We start from the raw sequence: 17,571 nt of genomic DNA on the forward strand, positions 1-17,571 counted from the left end.
TGCCTGTACAAACCCAGAAATGAAACTATCCTGGAAAAAAAATGGAGGAAAACACATAGTCCTGGTGCCATGGTCCTCGATTAACAATGAGCAGCAGAAGGTAAAGCACCAAGAAAAAAATTCCAGTGGTGAAAGAAGGGTACAAAACATTCCTGAGGGAAGTTCAGGGTGTGTGGGGAGCAGAGGGTATTCAGGAGGGAAGACATAGCAGGGATCTGGGAGGTTTCCTGGGCATGATGGCACTCCTGTAGCATGAAGGTCTGGGCTTCTGGAGGAGGCTGCTGCTGCTGTGTCTGGTGTGCACCTGTGCTGGGACATGACATGAGGACCATAGGGTGTCAAGGAAAGTCAGGATGGGAAGAGCTGAGGAGAGACTCTCTGCAATATCCATTTGCTTTGAGCTCTGGCTTTGCCTCTTTTCTTTCCTTCAAAGACTGTTTACTTTACTTCAGCACTTAAAAAGAAATCAAGTAGGTTAAAGGTCAGCTTTATTATTTTGGTTGAGTCTTTCAAGAAGTTCAAACTGTAGTCTAAGGAGATTACCTATGTCATTTGGGAAAGAAAAATCTACGTATGAAACCAGTCATTTTAGATGTCATTGAGGATGACCTGTCCACTAAAATGAGGAAGATATTATGGGCTACAAAATTAAAAGAGGACACAGACCATGGAAGTACTGGAACAACCTCTTCAGATTTTCTCTCCATCACTAAGTTTGCTGGTTTAATTCATTCTGAATTCATACTTACATAAAAGAAGACCACGACTGCCATTCTAATCTTGCCAAACTGTTCATTTCTTGTGCAAAAACTCTAATAATAATCCTACCAGAAATGGGATTTTTTTTTCTTTTTGGGAGAAGGCACAGGATGGTCTTCCAAGGGGCAATCTATACCAAAAAAAAAAAAAAAAAAAAGTTACAGGGTTTTGCCAGTAACTTGGACAAGAACAGAGCTAGACTTATGCTGAATGTTTTTGAAAATATCAGCTTTGATTTGTTAATGACCATTTGCATGATAGACTACTGCAAGCCATTTATCCGCAGAAATACTCAAAATAGAAGAAAACAGGACATAGCTAGGCAAGCTGTGGTTTGTTACAAAGCATCAGATTTGCTGAAAGACAGATATATAATATCCCTTATTTTTTTTCTAGAAAACCACCACTGAAGGGTTTTTGCCAGTCTCTTTGGATGTCAAAAAATAATACTGAAAACTGACCTTTGGGGATTTTCCTGGATAGTGTTTCACTGTCAGATAGAAAGCCATATCCCTGAATCAGCAAGGAACAGGCAGGCTTACCTTTAAACATGTGAAAGTTATTTATAGGAGTAATTTACTGAATCAGGCTTCGTATGAGAGAGATAATGTGGAAGGTTTCAACTCAACTACGGGAAATCCTGGCATGGTTATATTTGAAATGTCACATGTGCCCCTTTCCCATCATCCCTCTAAAATGAATGTACTAGTTGTAGTAAAACTCATCTTTATAAAAGCAGTGGTGGTTTGCTGGAAGATGGACTTCATGTGGTTGCTGCCAACCTGGTGGTAGGCTTATGTTAAAGTAGAATATAAAATTCTCCAAATATCAACGCAGAACAGATTACTGGAACTCTTTCCTATTCTAGCAACAGGTTAGACTTGAACGCTAACAAGTCAAAGAAGCAACCATCAAGATCTGCCAGGGAGATTGAGTGCTTACATTTGTTATTTCCTCATAGGAACCACTAATTCTCTAAGTAGCAAACGTTGCTAGTGTGTCCCAAGTGGGACACTATGGAACCACAGTGCCTAAAACAACTAGACATTTCATAAAACCTTAGCCTGAACCTTCAATGAATTGGTCCAACACAAGGATAGATATCTCTAACAAAACCTTGCCTGTTCTGCTGAAAGACAATATCTGTAATCACGGGTAAGAAGACCACATTTGGTTATTTTTTGTAATTCTTCCCCATCCCTCCAAGCAAGCTGAAATGACCTTCCAACAATAGTTTATTTCTTCTTGGCTTGATCTGAACAAAGGCTTTCTATTCACATGCATGTGAAAGAGAGTGTGGATATTTTTGTGGTGAAAGATCAGATCTCTCTTTTGAACTTTGCAGTGGATAGGCTAATTGTAGCGCCTCTGAGGCTTTCACTGTCCTTTCAGAAAGCAGCCAACTAAGTGTTTGTTTGGACTGTTTACCAGGAGCGAGGAGTATATATATCAGGTCAGGAGACTAAATTAATCTAGATTCTTCTGATGCTTCAAACACACTTCCTACCAGCGAGGAGTTAGTTGGTATGGCCGCACAGTATTTCTTGGAATTCGCCACTAGACATGCAATGTTCAGTGCAGGCTGGATGGACAAGCTGTGACTGGTTGTAAATTGTGTAATTTTTTTTATTCATTTCTCAGGCTGACTTGAACATGTATTTCTATATATTTCTATAATTGGAGGACTTTGCTTCAGCGTTGTCCAGGGCTTCTTCAGAAGAAATGGTTTAAGGGGCCAAGACATATAAACTAGACGCGGGAATTCCTTTCTCGGCAATATCAGCTTTGCCAAAAGAAAAGACCGATAACTTTATAGTGGAAAGGGTACAGTTTTAATTAAGGTTTACTGAATGTGTTGACAAAAATGACTTTTCTGCTGTTTGAAGTCATCAGGTTCTCTCACAACATGTGCATTACTTGAAGTGTTTTCAGAGGTGGCTTCTGTAGCAAGGGTGATTCTGCAGGTGGTTTTGGGGCTGTTCTTATGTCAGAGGGGAAAATTTGCAAATCTTCCTTTCTTTGCAAGGCAGAACTTTAACAAAAGCTGTCCCTGACACCCCCGTTCAAGCCCGTGAAGGGCTCTGATCCCTCTCTCACCTACAAATCTTCTTTGTACCAGAGCCCCTTGTAAGAGCTCCCCCTCTGCCTGTTATCAAGCAGGATCCTGCCCTATGTCCAGTTGCAGTTTTGGTGCAAATGGTGACAAGGTGCCAACTTAAAATTTCTGTGAGCAAACCTAACTACTTGTACTTGCCATTGGTAAAGCACTGAGGGGAACTCCAGTAGATCTGCCCAAATTTTATAATGGAGAACCGAGGGGACATTGATTTATTCTTTTCTCTCCAGCTCAAGAGAGGACTCCCTCTGCTCTTTCACCGAGATGAAATGTAGCCTCTACTCTGCCTCGTTTTCTGTAATTATCAATAGTTATGTTTCCTCCAGAGGTACCTACCTGACTCATTGCCAGATCCTCTATCTGGAACTTTTGGAAAAATAGCATTTTTGCCCTGGTTAAAGGGAACTATGATGGCAGACCTGGACACTGCAGTTATTTCGTCATGGACCATATGATTTTGTTGCTCTATTGTCTATCTGGGATGTTTGTTTCTTCTCTATTAATGTCACAACAGGGCAATTTTCATGCCCACCCAGAACTGATCTGCAAGCTATTGCCACTGATCTGGTGGGATACACTGGATTTAGACCACATTTGAAGTTTCACGAGCAGCACCACTTCAGTTCCGTGGGGAAATAGCAGATTTATTGATCTATAACACAAGCTCTGTTGGGAGCTTTGGAAGTTTTTCTTTTGCAAGGGGCAGGCTCTCCCTGTCCTCTAAGCAGTACTCCAAGTCATCCAGTCCTGAGAAATGAAAAATATTTTGATTTTCTAAAAAATGCCAGAAATTAATAATCCCGATCCTGCTGAAGAATTGTGCAATTTCCGCAAAATGTTGCAAGCAGGGACTTTCTTACAACGCTCAATATGTCAATGATTTGAAAGACCTGTGCCATCTAAAGCAAAGATAAATATTTCAAAGTTACACTCTAGGAGCATCTCCGTTTTGAAATGTCTAGCATGAGATCCATAAGGAACCTTGTAAGCACCGAGTAACCACAGCTCAGGCTGAAGTCACGGTGAGCAGAAGGTGGCCACCCATTCCAAAATTTCAGGTGTGGGCAGTTCAAACTGGCTTCTCAAAAACAGGTGTTCCTAAAATCAATTTCAAAAATCCAGAACTCCTCAGACACGGTAATCGAACAGTGAGCATGTGGGACCTGAACCCATCCTCACTGAATCCAGCCAGAATTTTACACTGATATGAACTTGTTTTATAAGGCTGAATACTCATCTGGGTTGGGTCAACATCAGTTTGCACTGTCTGGGGATCTGGTATTCCACCATTACCCATTGCCTCTTTCCACTCTTACACAAATTTTTTCTGGGACCGCAAGGGGATTAACTACCTTGGGGTTTCTAAGGGCCAGAGCTGACTGAACATTCCTTGTGGCACTGAGTTGTATGGGAATTTAGCAAACCTCCCTTCTCAGGCAGCAGATCCCTTGTCTCAAGAAATCTTCCAATTAAACTGTCAAGTTTTGGGACGTGCAGCTAAAGAGAACAACAGAGTTTGAAGGAACATTTAAAGAAATATTTTTGATAATTCCCAGTGCAGCTGGGATGATGACACACACTCTGGTCCTAAAAAACTGGCCTGGCAGGCAGCTAGGGCTTTATATGTAAATATAAACATATATTTACATATTTTCTAACATCTGTTTTGAATTTGTTTTCCCCTTGGTTCTCTTTAAAGTATGTCTTGTCCCATTATCTCCGAGGCTGAAATTTGGAGAGCTCTGTTAATAAACTCTGTCACTGCAGAGCTACAAGACAAACTCTCCATCCTCACCAGCTTTTTAGCCAGTACATCTACAGCTGTTCCTTCCTTGTATTTCTAAATGCAATGCTATCTCCCCATCCTATGAAAGGAGCACAGTTCACAGTTTTCAAAGTAGATTCCTGCTGGGTACGGTATAATCTCACCACCAACTTCCAGGGATTTACATTTAGTTGATATAACCAAGTTGTCGTAGCAGCCCAGCTTTTTAATTGTTCCTCGGCATGGTGTCTCTTTCAGAGAATGCCCTGCTATTAGCTCAAGGTCCCATCCACAGTTTCTCCATCCAGGAAGACAAGTTACCTGCTGCAAGGCACCAGAGCTGGAGCTGCTGCTGCGGAACAAGGCTGTGCCTTCAGTTAGTGATCCAAACAGCTTCCAAAGGAGATTTGATGCTAGGGTTAGCACTGCAAAAGTACCTCATGAGTTAAGATCGACCCACCATCCTGAAAGGGTGTTACACAGTCTTCAAAGCAAATTGAAACAGGACAGCAAACAAGATTTAGACTACATGAGAAAGTGAGGGACATTGTCCCTCACTTGACATGGTCCCCCACAACATCCTTCTCTCTAAATTGGGGAGATACATATTTGATGGGTGGATGGTACAGTAGATAAGAAACTGATTGTGTAGTTGTATTCAAAGAGTAGTGGTCAATGGCTCAAAGTCCAGACAGGGATCTGTGACAAATGGTGTCCCTCAGGGGTCCATACTGGGCTCAGTTATGTTTAATATCTTTATCAATGATATTGACAGCAAAATTGAGTGCACCCTCAGCAAGTTTGCAGATGACACCAAGCTGAGTGGTGTAATTGCCACATCAGAGGGATGGGATGTCATCCAGAGGGACCTGGACAGACTGGAGAAGTGGGCCTGTAAGAACCTCATGAGATTCAACAAGGCCAAGTGCAAGGTCTTGCACCTGGGTTGGGGTGATCCCCAATTTCAGTACACGATGGCAAATGACATGATTGAGAGCTGCCCTGCAGAGAAGGACTTGGGGGTGCTGGTTGATGAGAAGCTCAACATGAGCTGGCAGTGTGTGCTCGCAGCTCAGAAGGCCAAACATATCCTGGAGTGCATCAAAAGCAGCGTGGCCAGCAGGACGAGGGAGGTGATTCTGCCCCTCTATTCCTCTCTTGTGAGACCTCATCTGGAGTATTGTGTCCAGTTCTGGAATCCTCAACATAAGAAGGATATGGAGCTGTTGGAATGGTCCAGAGGAGGGCTACAAAGATGATCAGGGGGCTGGAGCATCTGAGGATATGGAGCATTCATATGAGGACAGGATGAGAGAGTTGGGCTTGTTCAGCCTGGAGAAGAGAAGGCTCCAAGGAGATCTTATAGGAACATTCCCGTACCTAAAAGAGGCTACAGGAAAGCTTGTGGTGATAGGATGAGGGGGAATGAATATAAACTGGAGAGAGGCAGATTTAGACTAGACATTAGGAAGAATTTCTTCACCATGAGAGTGTTGAGGCACTGTCACAGGTTGCCCAGGGAAGTTGTGGCTGCCCCATCCCTGGAGGTGTTTGAGGCCAGGTTGGATGGGGCCTTGGGCAGCCTGGTCTAGTGGGATGTCCCTGCCTATGGCACGGGGGTTGGAACTAGTTGATGTTTAAGGTCCCTTCCGACCCTAACTATTCTATGATTCTACAATTATTTGTGTTAAATAAATAGGACAAAGTGAAAGGGGAAAGGGCAAAAAGAAAACATCAAGGCGGGTTGGCACCAACATATCCAGATGGTCTCTGACAGCAAAGGCTTCAGCATTTGGTGCACCTTGCGAGAAAGCTGCAGTCTGTGTTTTCAGATGTACTCAGTGTCAAAAAATGCTGAGCTTGTGATGGCAGTAGAGCTGCTTTGCTGAATAAAGAAGTAAGGTGATGTCCTGACCCACAAGTGCACCTGTGGCAAACACCCACAGCTAATTTTCTTATTTTGATGGTGACCAGCTATCTAATTCTGTCACAGTGCTGGACCTGGTGTGCTTTCTCTCAGTGTGAAGTCTAAGCCCAGCACATGAATTGGGGCAAGGAGCCCTCTGCACAAAATTGTCTTGTAAAACGCTCTTCTAAGCAACAATTAAGCAACAGTGCAAATACATGCAGTATCCTTAATGTCCTTAGAAGTTCAGGGTTCTGTATAGCCAGATGGTAAGTAAATTAAAGATTTTTCTGCACTGCTGAAACTCTAGGAAATACAGGATGGGATAAAGGGCTAGAGAGAGATAGCCAGAACAAAAATGCTCAGATCATGTATCCAAAAAAAGTCATTTCTCCAGCCAAATTACTCGGTCTTCTATGAGAAAGATGTCTTGGTTTGGCAAGGAGCAAAGGATAGCTCCAAGAGACAACAATAATAATAAAAAAAGTCCTAGCTGAATATGAAATACCATTAGTCTGGGAGAAACAAGGCTTTTTCTCTTCTGTAGTAGAAGTTTCAGTTGAAACTCTGAAACCGGGAACCTTGGGACTGGTACCAGAGAGCCCAGGCTGATGCTAGCAAACACTAGAGTTTCTATTGGCTCAACAAAAGCATTCCTGCAGTTTTGTCTCCAGAAGCATCTCATTAAAATGAGATGTGAATCACTGAGTTAAAACGATTAACTAAACTGATAAGCATCTCATATACACTGAATTTACATGAGTATTGGACTTTCTTTTCATTGGACTGGTTATGACTTACCTTGTAGCTATAACCGAGGCTCTGGTGTTGCAAGGTTTATTATTCCATGCGTTAATGGAGTCACTAGCAGATTTATCTGTAAATACGTTTGTCTGCAATAACTGAAAGTGCCAACTCCACCTCAGTCTAGCACCTCACTTTCATAGCCCTGGAAGTTTCTAAACAAAGATCAGGCAAAGCTGTGAGAAGAGACACAACTACACATTGAACACAAATGTCTGTGGCTAGAAATAGTGCTGTATGGCTTAATTCTGAATTTTGCTTTGTTTGCCAGCACTGTTGGGGTGTCTGTGGGCACAACTTTAAAGGCTGTGACAGCACTGGAAGAGAGCTGCTTCCCACTGTGTCAGCACAAGTCCTCTCCCTCTCCACCAGTGACTTGGGGATAGTGAGCTTTAAGGAGCAGCATCAAGCTCTTCTGCAAGTTTTTGTGCTGCCTTTTAAGTGATTTACTGCTGTACGGCAGCCTCTAGCAGTGCCACTCACATGAGCTGGGCCCTGGACCTCAGCAAACCTACCACAGAAATCAGAGGCATCCTTGACTTTATCATGTTACATACATGCGCAGGCATTGCAGGACTGGAAATTGAGATTGATAGCTTTTAGAGGTAAAGAAAGAATTATAATGGACAAGACTACTTGTGGATGTATTAAAAAAAAACACTACCACCTTTGCCACTTGACTGCATAGGCTTCTGTCTTGCTTCCTTGCTCCTGTCTTGTCCAATCCATAAAAATTGAGGGATTACTGGGCAATAGTGGAATTGCCATGGGGTAAGCATAAAAGATCAGGTCTGACTACAGACTTACTATGTAACGTCAGCTAAGGCATATCACTATATATTTATCTCCTTTACCAAACAGGAAAATTAGATGCCCACCTCCCTACTCCACCTCAGAAGCGTGTTCTCTCAGAGCAATGCAAACATATACGTAACTGCTTCTCAGTGTTTGCCACATACATGCACCATACACAGCCACCCAAAATTTTCTTTCTAAAAGTCATTACTTTGAAAACAAAACAAATGGTTTACCCTCAACTTCACTTTTTTTCCTAGTGCATTAAAAAAAACAAAAGTTTTGTCACTTCTATTGCAGAAGAGACTTGCATTATATTTTCCACCACCCAGCACCAACACAGTTAGACTTTATTCACCTCAAGTACAAGAATACTCATTCCACCTTTGAATATATACCTTACAATTTCTGACTTGGTTAGCACACAGCAGCTAATCGTTCCCTTTGTAATGTATTAACGGCTGTTTGCCTTTCTGCATCATTGGCTTTTTCCCTTTATTCCCACTGGCTGTTAAGCAGTGATGATGAATAAAACCAGCACCTACACCCCTGGCTTCTTGCTTTAAAAAGCTCAAGAGAGAGAAAATTAATTAGAAAAATGAAAGCCTTCTTTTTGCATGATTTCCAAATCTTGGCTCCTAATCCAAACCACCAGTAATTTAAAAAGCAGAATATACTCCACAGGTATCTTGGCTGGCTGCATCAAGGGTGAAGTTCAATGGTGTCTTGCTTAGAGCCAATGTTAGGACATTGCCAACCATTTCCTTCATTTCAACTAATTCCCAGTACAAACAGCATACCTAACACCCAGTTTCCCTTATGATGCTCACCTGTTTTCCAAGAAAAACAAACTAAATCCTGATTATCAAGGGGACTCCAAAAAAAAAGAAAACTGACTACCTTTCTGCCTCTCAGCAGCTGACAATGCTGACTGCTCAAAGCCATCTGACTGAAAATGCCCTAGATTTGATAGCAGTGAATGGCCACCAGTCTTTGCACCCCAATAACTCTTAAATTTTATCAACAGGAACAGTGTAAATAAACTGTCCCCACCAGAAAGGGGAAAGCACAATGATCATCACCCTCTGGGCTACAAATGATTTGTGCCATGTCTGGTCAGCCAGCCAGCTCTGTCTCACCTACAGCACACCTGGCCCCACAAACCTCATCCATCTCACGCAGAGAAACCCCAGTCAGCTATTCTTCTCCACCATTTCTATAGCTGAAAGCTCTGGGTGTATTGCAGTGCCAAATGCTTCGTAGCACGGGAGTCTCTGTGGCCACCCACATTATATTCAACCGCGCAGACGAGCCAAGAAGCTCTGCATAAACAACTTGGTACAATGTGCTGAGATGCTGCGGTATTTCTGCATGACAAGTTCATTACCATTTGGCCCTGGCTTACGCTGATGTGCAGTGAAAAAGAAAAGGGAGAGAGAGGGAAACTCTTCACATTTACATTAATTTCATTTTATTTAATAAAAAACAGTATCAGATTAAAAATACAAACACTTTGGGTGATTATCCAGCGTTTCCCCTGTGTGCCTCAAAGAGCTCAAACCAATCAAGGATTGGGAGAAAAAACAAAAAAACCCCAAAAATTACACCAAACAATTTTGGCTGGAGCTGTAAAATAATGTTGCACCAATTAAATTACACCAAATATATTATTATACCTTTGAAATGGCTTTTAGACCAATAAATAAAAAAAAAGACAAATTCAAATAAAAAAGTCAACTTTGTATTACAAAAAAATTAAATAAAAATCACAACACTAATAGTAACAATGTGCAGTCAAGTGTTTTTTTTTTTTCTTCTCTTCTAGGAATGATAACATGCCAGTAAACATGTAACATGCCAGTAACATGCCAGTAAATCCCTACATAACATTTCCAGTTTGGCAGCAAGCAGTCACTCACTCATTCACATTTGTACACAAGGAAGCAGGCCTGGGCAAAAGCCTCGGGAGATATGAGCCTTCGGGGGTATCCTCACTTAGAGGTGCTCCTCACTTCCCTGCCATGGTTGGCTGAGTTCCCTTCCCTTTGTCCTGAAACCTCTATAAATCCATTCAAGGTTTAGTGGCAGATCTGCAGGGGAGGTGTCAATCAGCGTAAACCCACCGATGTGATGCTCCATCATGTCAATGGGACAGTGCTGATTTACACCAGCTGAGGATCTGGCTCTTATGCTCCAGGGCAGGAGTTATAAGACGTGGCTGCAAAGCCCACCCTTGTTTCAGAAAGGCTATGGAGATTATGTCAAGTTGTTTTAATACGCACCACAGCAAATTTTTATCTATTAAACACACTGCAAAAAGGGGTGTTGAGTTCAGATGGGCTAAAAGAGGACATGCAGGGCCTGTGAGAAGATGGGACACCTGAACATCACAAAGAGGTACACATCTGTAGAGAAATGACCTGCAGTTGCCCTTCCTGAGCAGATGGACGGTAAGGAAAATTTCACTTGACTACCTGAGAGCACGTCTCTCATAGATGACATGGTATTGATGCCATTAATCCCAGGGCCAATTTTGGTCCAGTGTTTTACAATATGTAAAGGTTCTCCATAGAGGCAAAATTAACTGATCTAGTAAATTCAAGCTCATTCATCTTTATGCTATGCAGCCCAGTTGATTTTTAGGAGGAATCAGCAGACTTAAGTACCATGATACATCAAATAAGAGATCTGCAAGTGAAATAGCTCCCTGTCCCAGACGCCAATTATTTATGGAGTTATCCCAGATTCCCAGGCAATCCCCAAAGGAACTCTATTCAGTTTCTACACAATCTCTAGGATTTGGGATGCAGTGGGCTAAATTCTGCTTTCAGTTCCAGTTACAGGGCCGGAGTGAGAACAGCGCGTGCCCCGTGCTCCTCTGCTCTGGATATGCATATAGATGTTAATTTTTGCAGCTGTGGATGATTCGGCATCATTACCTGAAACCTGCCACTTATTCACACCAGCACACCTCCAAGAAAGGCAGGGACTATGTGCTTATGGAAATGAGACTGAAATGGGCTTTAAGATTCCAGTTTGCCCAGGCCTGTCAAACACACAGTGCCTTTCTGACATAGGTTTACATTCAGGTAATCCAGTAGACCCATGTGGTACCTTTATGGGAGTTGAAGCCTTCAGTCTGGATAGTCAGATAAGTCTGAGAACACAAACTCATATCCTTCTTGGGGTTTTTACAGACTGGTACGATTGCACACGCAGTACCAGCTACACTGTATAGAGAGAGGCCCACAATTTTATGCTAACTCTGTTATCAAGTCTACCACTATCATTTCATCGCTCAAATCTTTCTGCTCCATTACTACCTACCTAGAAACATTTTCATTTGGAGAAAGGTATCTTCCCACTAACTTTCTGACCTCTATCCATTTCCTACATGCTACAACCTTTTCCTTACCTAACATTCTGGTTGCAAACTATACGTCACCCTCAAATACTATAAGCTAACAACAAGGTGGCACCATTTGCTGACAGCAACTGAACTCTCGATTGGAAGGCCAGTTAACCATCGAGACCCTTTGTTAGATCCATCTTCGTCTGGGCATTCATCTCGCTGGCCATTTTGTAAGAGTCATAAATTGAATCCATGGATTGAAATGCCTTTAAAGGTCATTTAGCTGCTGATAAAACTCATTCCTTCCAGTTCCCACTACCATTTCTGTGACTGGTTTTGCTGTTAGGAGTGGTAGTTGGAAATACTTTTAGGGTCTCCTGCCCACTGAAGAACAATGGCTGTGGAAGGGGCTACATCTGAATGCCTGCTTGTGAGGTTATTCTGGGATGATTCTCTCAAGTTATCTGTCCCAGAATGTGCTCACAATCTCTCAGATCACCCTGGTGGAAAGGACCATGGTGACCACCTAGCCTGGCCTCCTGTATAATGCAAGCCAAAGATCCCCAATGTGCAAGGACTGCATCCAGCTTAGTAACTTCAGGGAGAAATAAAGGCTCTCTTTATAAAAGATATCCGAATTTGACTTCCAGAATTCAGCTCATCTCTTGATATAGTTAATACAACGTTCATTACAAGCCTCTCAAAATGTGTGTCACTCACTTTCAGTTTTAATTCTGCCTATTTCTGACTTTGAGCCATCAAACGTTGATATTTTTGTCTGCTAGATCCTGATGTGCTTTCATCACGTATACAAAGACCAAAGGTTTTTCTCTGGTCAGGTAGGTAACATTTTGAGGACACAAAATTAGAGAAGCATGGGATGGCTTTGGGGCTACTTTAGTAGGAGTTCAGCTAAGTAGGTACAGTCTGCTCCTTTGAAGCAAAACCTACCACTGTCAGCAAATCAGTGACCTGGCTTACTCCATCATAAAGGTACACAGAAAAACTCCCTTCCCTCCCTTTCCATCTTCCCTCTACTAGTTGAGCTTGTTGCAGATCTCTAGAGCTTTCTTGTAGACCTGAGTCACATCATCCATGTCTGTGAGAAGGGAAAAACTGCTGTCTGCAAGACGGTTGCGGTAACGTTTTAGATACTGCGGCCGTGGGCGGTTCTGAAGTCCTTCGAAGTCTTGGATCTGAAGGAAGTTTTCAGCAGAGACACAGCTCCGTATCCTCTGTCTGTTTGACCTGTTCTCTTGCAAATCCAGCAAATCAAAGGAGTCACTGGACAAAATACTGTCATCGCTAATTACACTGGAAGGGCGACTGTAACTTCGAGGTAATGCATCCCCAGGCAAGACCACTTCTTCCATGGCCTCCGGCGTCGGTGTGTCAGGGCTAATCAAAGCAGATTCAGTGCTGCTGGTAGAATACTTGCTGTTATGTTTCAAGATGCCCTTACGCCTGCAGGAATGGCTGTATGACCCATTTCTGGGTGGCTCTGTGACCCCTGGAGAAGCGTCACTGTTTACTGCCTCATCATTATTGTCCAAGAGTTCAGAAGATTCGCTTCGTTCTGGAGAGGAGTAATAACCAGACTCCCTCTGCTGAGTCTTCTTCAAAATTCCTTTTTTTGGCATTAGTGAAGACTGCTTAGTGCCATATTTGACTGTTATCTCTCCCTCCACAACACTTTTAATGGCTACACCGGTCCTACATAACTCTTGCTCCAGCTTAAAAGCAGAGGGTAACACTGGGCTGACCACTCCTTCAATGAAACCTGCACTGTGAGATCGATGTTCACTGTTGCTCCTTTTCTTCAGGATGCCTTTGGGTCTCTTGGAGGTGGATTTGGATGCATTTTCAGCTCCTCCTTCCTGGATGGACTGTGCAATGTCATTTTCCTTTTTTGATTTTTTCAGAGATCTTTGTCTCTCTAGTGTGACTTCAGGACCTTTGGGCTTAGAAAGGCACTTGATTTTGGTATCAGTCTCTGGTTGGAGGCCAGTAGAACGGTGATGCCAATCAATGAACCTTGCCAGCAACGGAGACTCAGAGTCTCTCATGGCATCACAGTCACAAACACTACTCTTGTAGCCCCAGTTAACCCACCAGTGGTTGGCAATGTCTTCAATGGTTGCTCGGCGTTCAGGGTTCACCATCAGCATCCACCTGATAAGACCACGAGCATCTATGAACAAAGAATAGAATATAAAATATTTAGAATATAGGCATTCCTAGTTCTTTCAGTTTAAAATGGAAGCGTGAAGCAAATCAAATGAGCAAAAATACGCTTCTTATAACAGGAGAAGTGAAAGGGAACAAGGCCTTGGCAATCAGTCAATGCTGGAAAATGCATTTGAGTACTACTTGATTCACCCTGGGCAATGTACACTGGGTTATTGAAGAAATTAATGTTTTTACTATACTAGTCAGTGAATAGTTCCATATTACTGAAGGAAGTCAACAACCTATCAACTATAGTAACTAAAAAGCTTAGAGGAAAACATTGCTTTTGTATTTACTTATTCCATAAAGAGTGTAGTCTTCAGCATATTTTAAAGGTACATTTTCATAAAGAGAGCAAGAAGGCAGAAAATCAACAGGGATGTTAAACAAATGATACAAAAGAAATATTCACTTAAATATAACATGTACATAGAAGTTCAGGGCTGGAAGGAGTCATTACAATCAATGATCCAGACTTAGTCGATGCTTTTCTGTCAGACGACTGCTTAATATGGTGTCTTCTATGTATAAGAAAATCCAAACATAGCGGCATTAATTCAGATTTCGGTCTGCCTTCTTGGATAAGAGACTGTCGCTCTCACCATTCATTTTGTCTCTGCTTCTGATACACCGCAGCGTAGAGGACTGATCTGTTGCAGTATGTTGTATCGCTTTACAGCTTGTCTGAACAATTCCACTTGCAATAGCTAACAGACCTTCCACTGTCATAGATCTAGTTAAAAGAGCCCGTTACAGCTTCCCCAAGGCAATAAAATCTATCTGCTATAAAACTTCAATTTCAAAAGGGCTTTTGGTAAATGCTGTACCCAGATGGGAATTGATAGCAGATGAAGTCAGCAGGGGAATGAGAGATTTTTTTAGCTGATCATTCTAACATGACACCAAAACATGTTGCACTTAGAAGGGGCTGGGCAAACCATCCATTCTGAACTCCTGTCAGCTCAATACATTTCCCTCACTCCTTTTTTATACCTGAGGTCTGTGTTGGCTCACGATATTCTCCACTGCTGATCTGCCTGATGAGATTTTTGTGATCAAAACCATCAAAGGGCATTGTTCCATAAACCAGAGTGTAAAGCAACACACCAAGGGCCCAGCTGTCAACCTGAAACAGAGACAACACGTGTGAAGTCCAGAAAAGCTTATCCCCACCCTTCTTCCTGCCATTAGCACCACAAGAGCAGCACCACCTCCAGCTGCATCTAGGGCAAACCAGTATCTAGCATCTGACTAATCACAGGCAAAGCACACGAAAGCCAATAAAGGCAGCTTGAGAACTTTCAATATGAGAAAGACCCTAGCAAACCCACATATGCAATAACACTGGCACTAAGACTAACCCTCAAGAACGTTATCATCAAACAAATACTCATATCACCATGGAAAAGCTGAGTCTTCTTACCTCTGGGCCTCTGTAAGGTCGACCATTAACTATTTCAGGGGAAGCATACAGTGGGCTTCCACAAAAGGTCTGTAGAAACTTGTCTTTGTGATAAAGGTTGGAGAGTCCAAAATCAGCAATCTGCAAAGAGAATTGCACAAGGCCTCTGTAGTATTAGCAATATCTTAACGCAACAGAAAATCTTTTATCAGGAAAGACCTGTAGGGCAGGGATCTCAATGTAAATAATCTCCCAAGTTCCCTGGCCAATCCAGTATGCTATGACTTCTTGACTTTTCTCTCAAAAGACTGTCCATAGAAGGAGAAGGGTCCCCAGATTAAGTGCTACAGATCAGCAACATGGATGCTTTGGTTCCATTCACAGACAGATCACTGTCAGTAATTTTATCCAGATTAATTACATATGCTTGCAAAGACAGTCTGGGAGGCACTGGGCCTGTTGTCCACTGATTGCTCTTCAACTTGTATAATCATTAATACCAATGGAAAGCAAGCAGAAAGTACTACCTTTCTTATCATGCACACACAAGACAAAAGCCAAGACCTTCAAATCCAACTGGAGGAGTGAGGCAGGAGTGTCACAGGAAACTAAGCATTACAGAAGAAAGTGATCTTTTAAATCATCTGGAACTTGGCTATGCTCAAAGGAGGGGGAAAGTGAAGCACTCACTAACTCTTCAGATTCACGGACTCCGCTAAGGAATCTGAGCTGTTAAGCACATGAGATGTCTATCATGAGATAATAAACACAAGTCTGGTTCCTAACTGGAAACAATGGGCCGAAATCCGGCTTTCCCAACACAAACAAAACTTCTCTGGAGACTGTTGGGAATTTTGCCCAAGTAGGAATTGCAGGATCAGGTCCAAATATTTTGTTTACTTCGGTTCTCTGTTTTTGTTCTTACAAAACAAAAGCTGAGGATAGCAACACTAAATACTCCCACAACCTTTGCATTTCCTTTGTTTCTCTCGCACAAGGCAACATAACTCATTTTTTATCTTGTTAAAAACCCAAATGCTTCTGTTTTCCAGAGGTACTTTTATTACTGCCCACTATCAGCATAAAGCATATGTAAAACCCATAAAGCACAAGCACAAGAAAGGTATTACAGCTATAACAGACAGAAGTTTTCTCTGAGTTTTCTTCACCTTATTCGTGTCTTTTCTACCAGAAATAAATTAAATCCCAGGAATTTTCACAAGAGAAGAAAACCCAACATGAACAGAACAGAAAAGAAAAGGATTTACCAGCAGCATGATTCACTCCTGGTTTTCTCATATGTGTATCATCAGTTCCTCTAATACCTGTTTAACTGCAATGTCTAGTGAATTCTTAGGAGACAAAAAGTCTTTGTCTCTACTATCTAAACTCTGACAGCTATACCTAGAAATGTCACAGTTGAGACCAAAATTAATAAAGTTGGTGAAATATGGACAGAAGTTACCAATTTTCTTTCTTTACCCTAAAACTGAAATATTTATGCACAGTTTTTCTGTAAATAGATACAGATACTGATGTTGATTATGGATACAGATACCTTTATGTTAGAAATAAAAACTTTTTAAAAATACCATTTTCACAAAATTCTTGAAGTCACAGAGCAAATAAATGAGATTTCAGGCTTCATTCTCTCCTATTTTGATGTTCTGCTCCTGCAGGTGTTACACCGACAATTTGGACTCATCCTGCTCAAAGAGCAGCTGATTCCTGTTCATTACTGTTAATTCATCTCACCATATCCATTCATACTTTGAATTCACGCAGTTCCCCAGACAGCATATTATCAACCCACAGAAGAAAATTCAGTCCTTAAATAAATGTGGTTTGTAAAATCTTCATTGTATGGCTGGAACATCATTGAAAACAGCTGGTGTACAATTGCAGTCTGCAAACATATTCTCATGGCTCAGATTGCACTTAATTGCCCTAAAATCCACTTTCTTATCAAGTCACTCTGCCTGGCTTGCAGGAAGTTGGTTTTAAGCCTTCTGAAGTGGACCCTGTCAATCAGGGGAAGAATGGGATCATTTCAGTGTTAAAATTTCATGCTCGTCATTGAGTTTTATTTTAGCTCAGGATGCAGCTAAAACAAGGACAAACACTTCACAGTGTGATTCCTTATGAAAATACATTCCCTTAATACCGTGGAATGTATAAAATGTATGTGGATGTGCATGAATACATATATATATGGAGACACATACCATTGTTCACGCTAAGAAACTCTCAGACGTGGGCATTCATGTTTTCATTTTGTCCATTCAGGAAAAGAGTATTTATGTTACAGTCCACTCCCATACTCACAGACTGATGTTTATCAGCTTTCCCATTAAAACTGTCATGCCCTCCAAAACAAGATTAATAGAAACCAACATTACTTCATGTTCTTGGCACTTAAATGGAAGTAAGGCATCAAGTCAAA

The 17,571-nt window shown here is 41.8% G+C and overlaps 1 protein-coding gene across 1 annotated transcript in view; it reads right to left on the reverse strand.

The window, feature by feature from the left end:
* Positions 1 to 9,593: 9,593 nt before the first annotated feature.
* NUAK1 (NUAK family kinase 1) overlaps positions 9,594 to 17,571 on the reverse strand; it is a 49,226-nt gene continuing 41,248 nt past the window's right edge. Inside the window, exons 5-7 of the mRNA XM_069859700.1 lie at positions 15,150 to 15,269; positions 14,720 to 14,852; positions 9,594 to 13,688 (exon numbers count right to left, since the gene is read on the reverse strand). Coding sequence (XP_069715801.1) covers positions 12,535 to 13,688; positions 14,720 to 14,852; positions 15,150 to 15,269 — 1,407 coding nt within the window. The 3' untranslated portion in view covers positions 9,594 to 12,534. The remainder of the gene's footprint in view (positions 13,689 to 14,719; positions 14,853 to 15,149; positions 15,270 to 17,571) is intronic.

Source organism: Phaenicophaeus curvirostris, chromosome 1 (assembly GCF_032191515.1).
Source record: "Phaenicophaeus curvirostris isolate KB17595 chromosome 1, BPBGC_Pcur_1.0, whole genome shotgun sequence".
Lineage (NCBI taxonomy): Eukaryota > Metazoa > Chordata > Aves > Cuculiformes > Cuculidae > Phaenicophaeus > Phaenicophaeus curvirostris.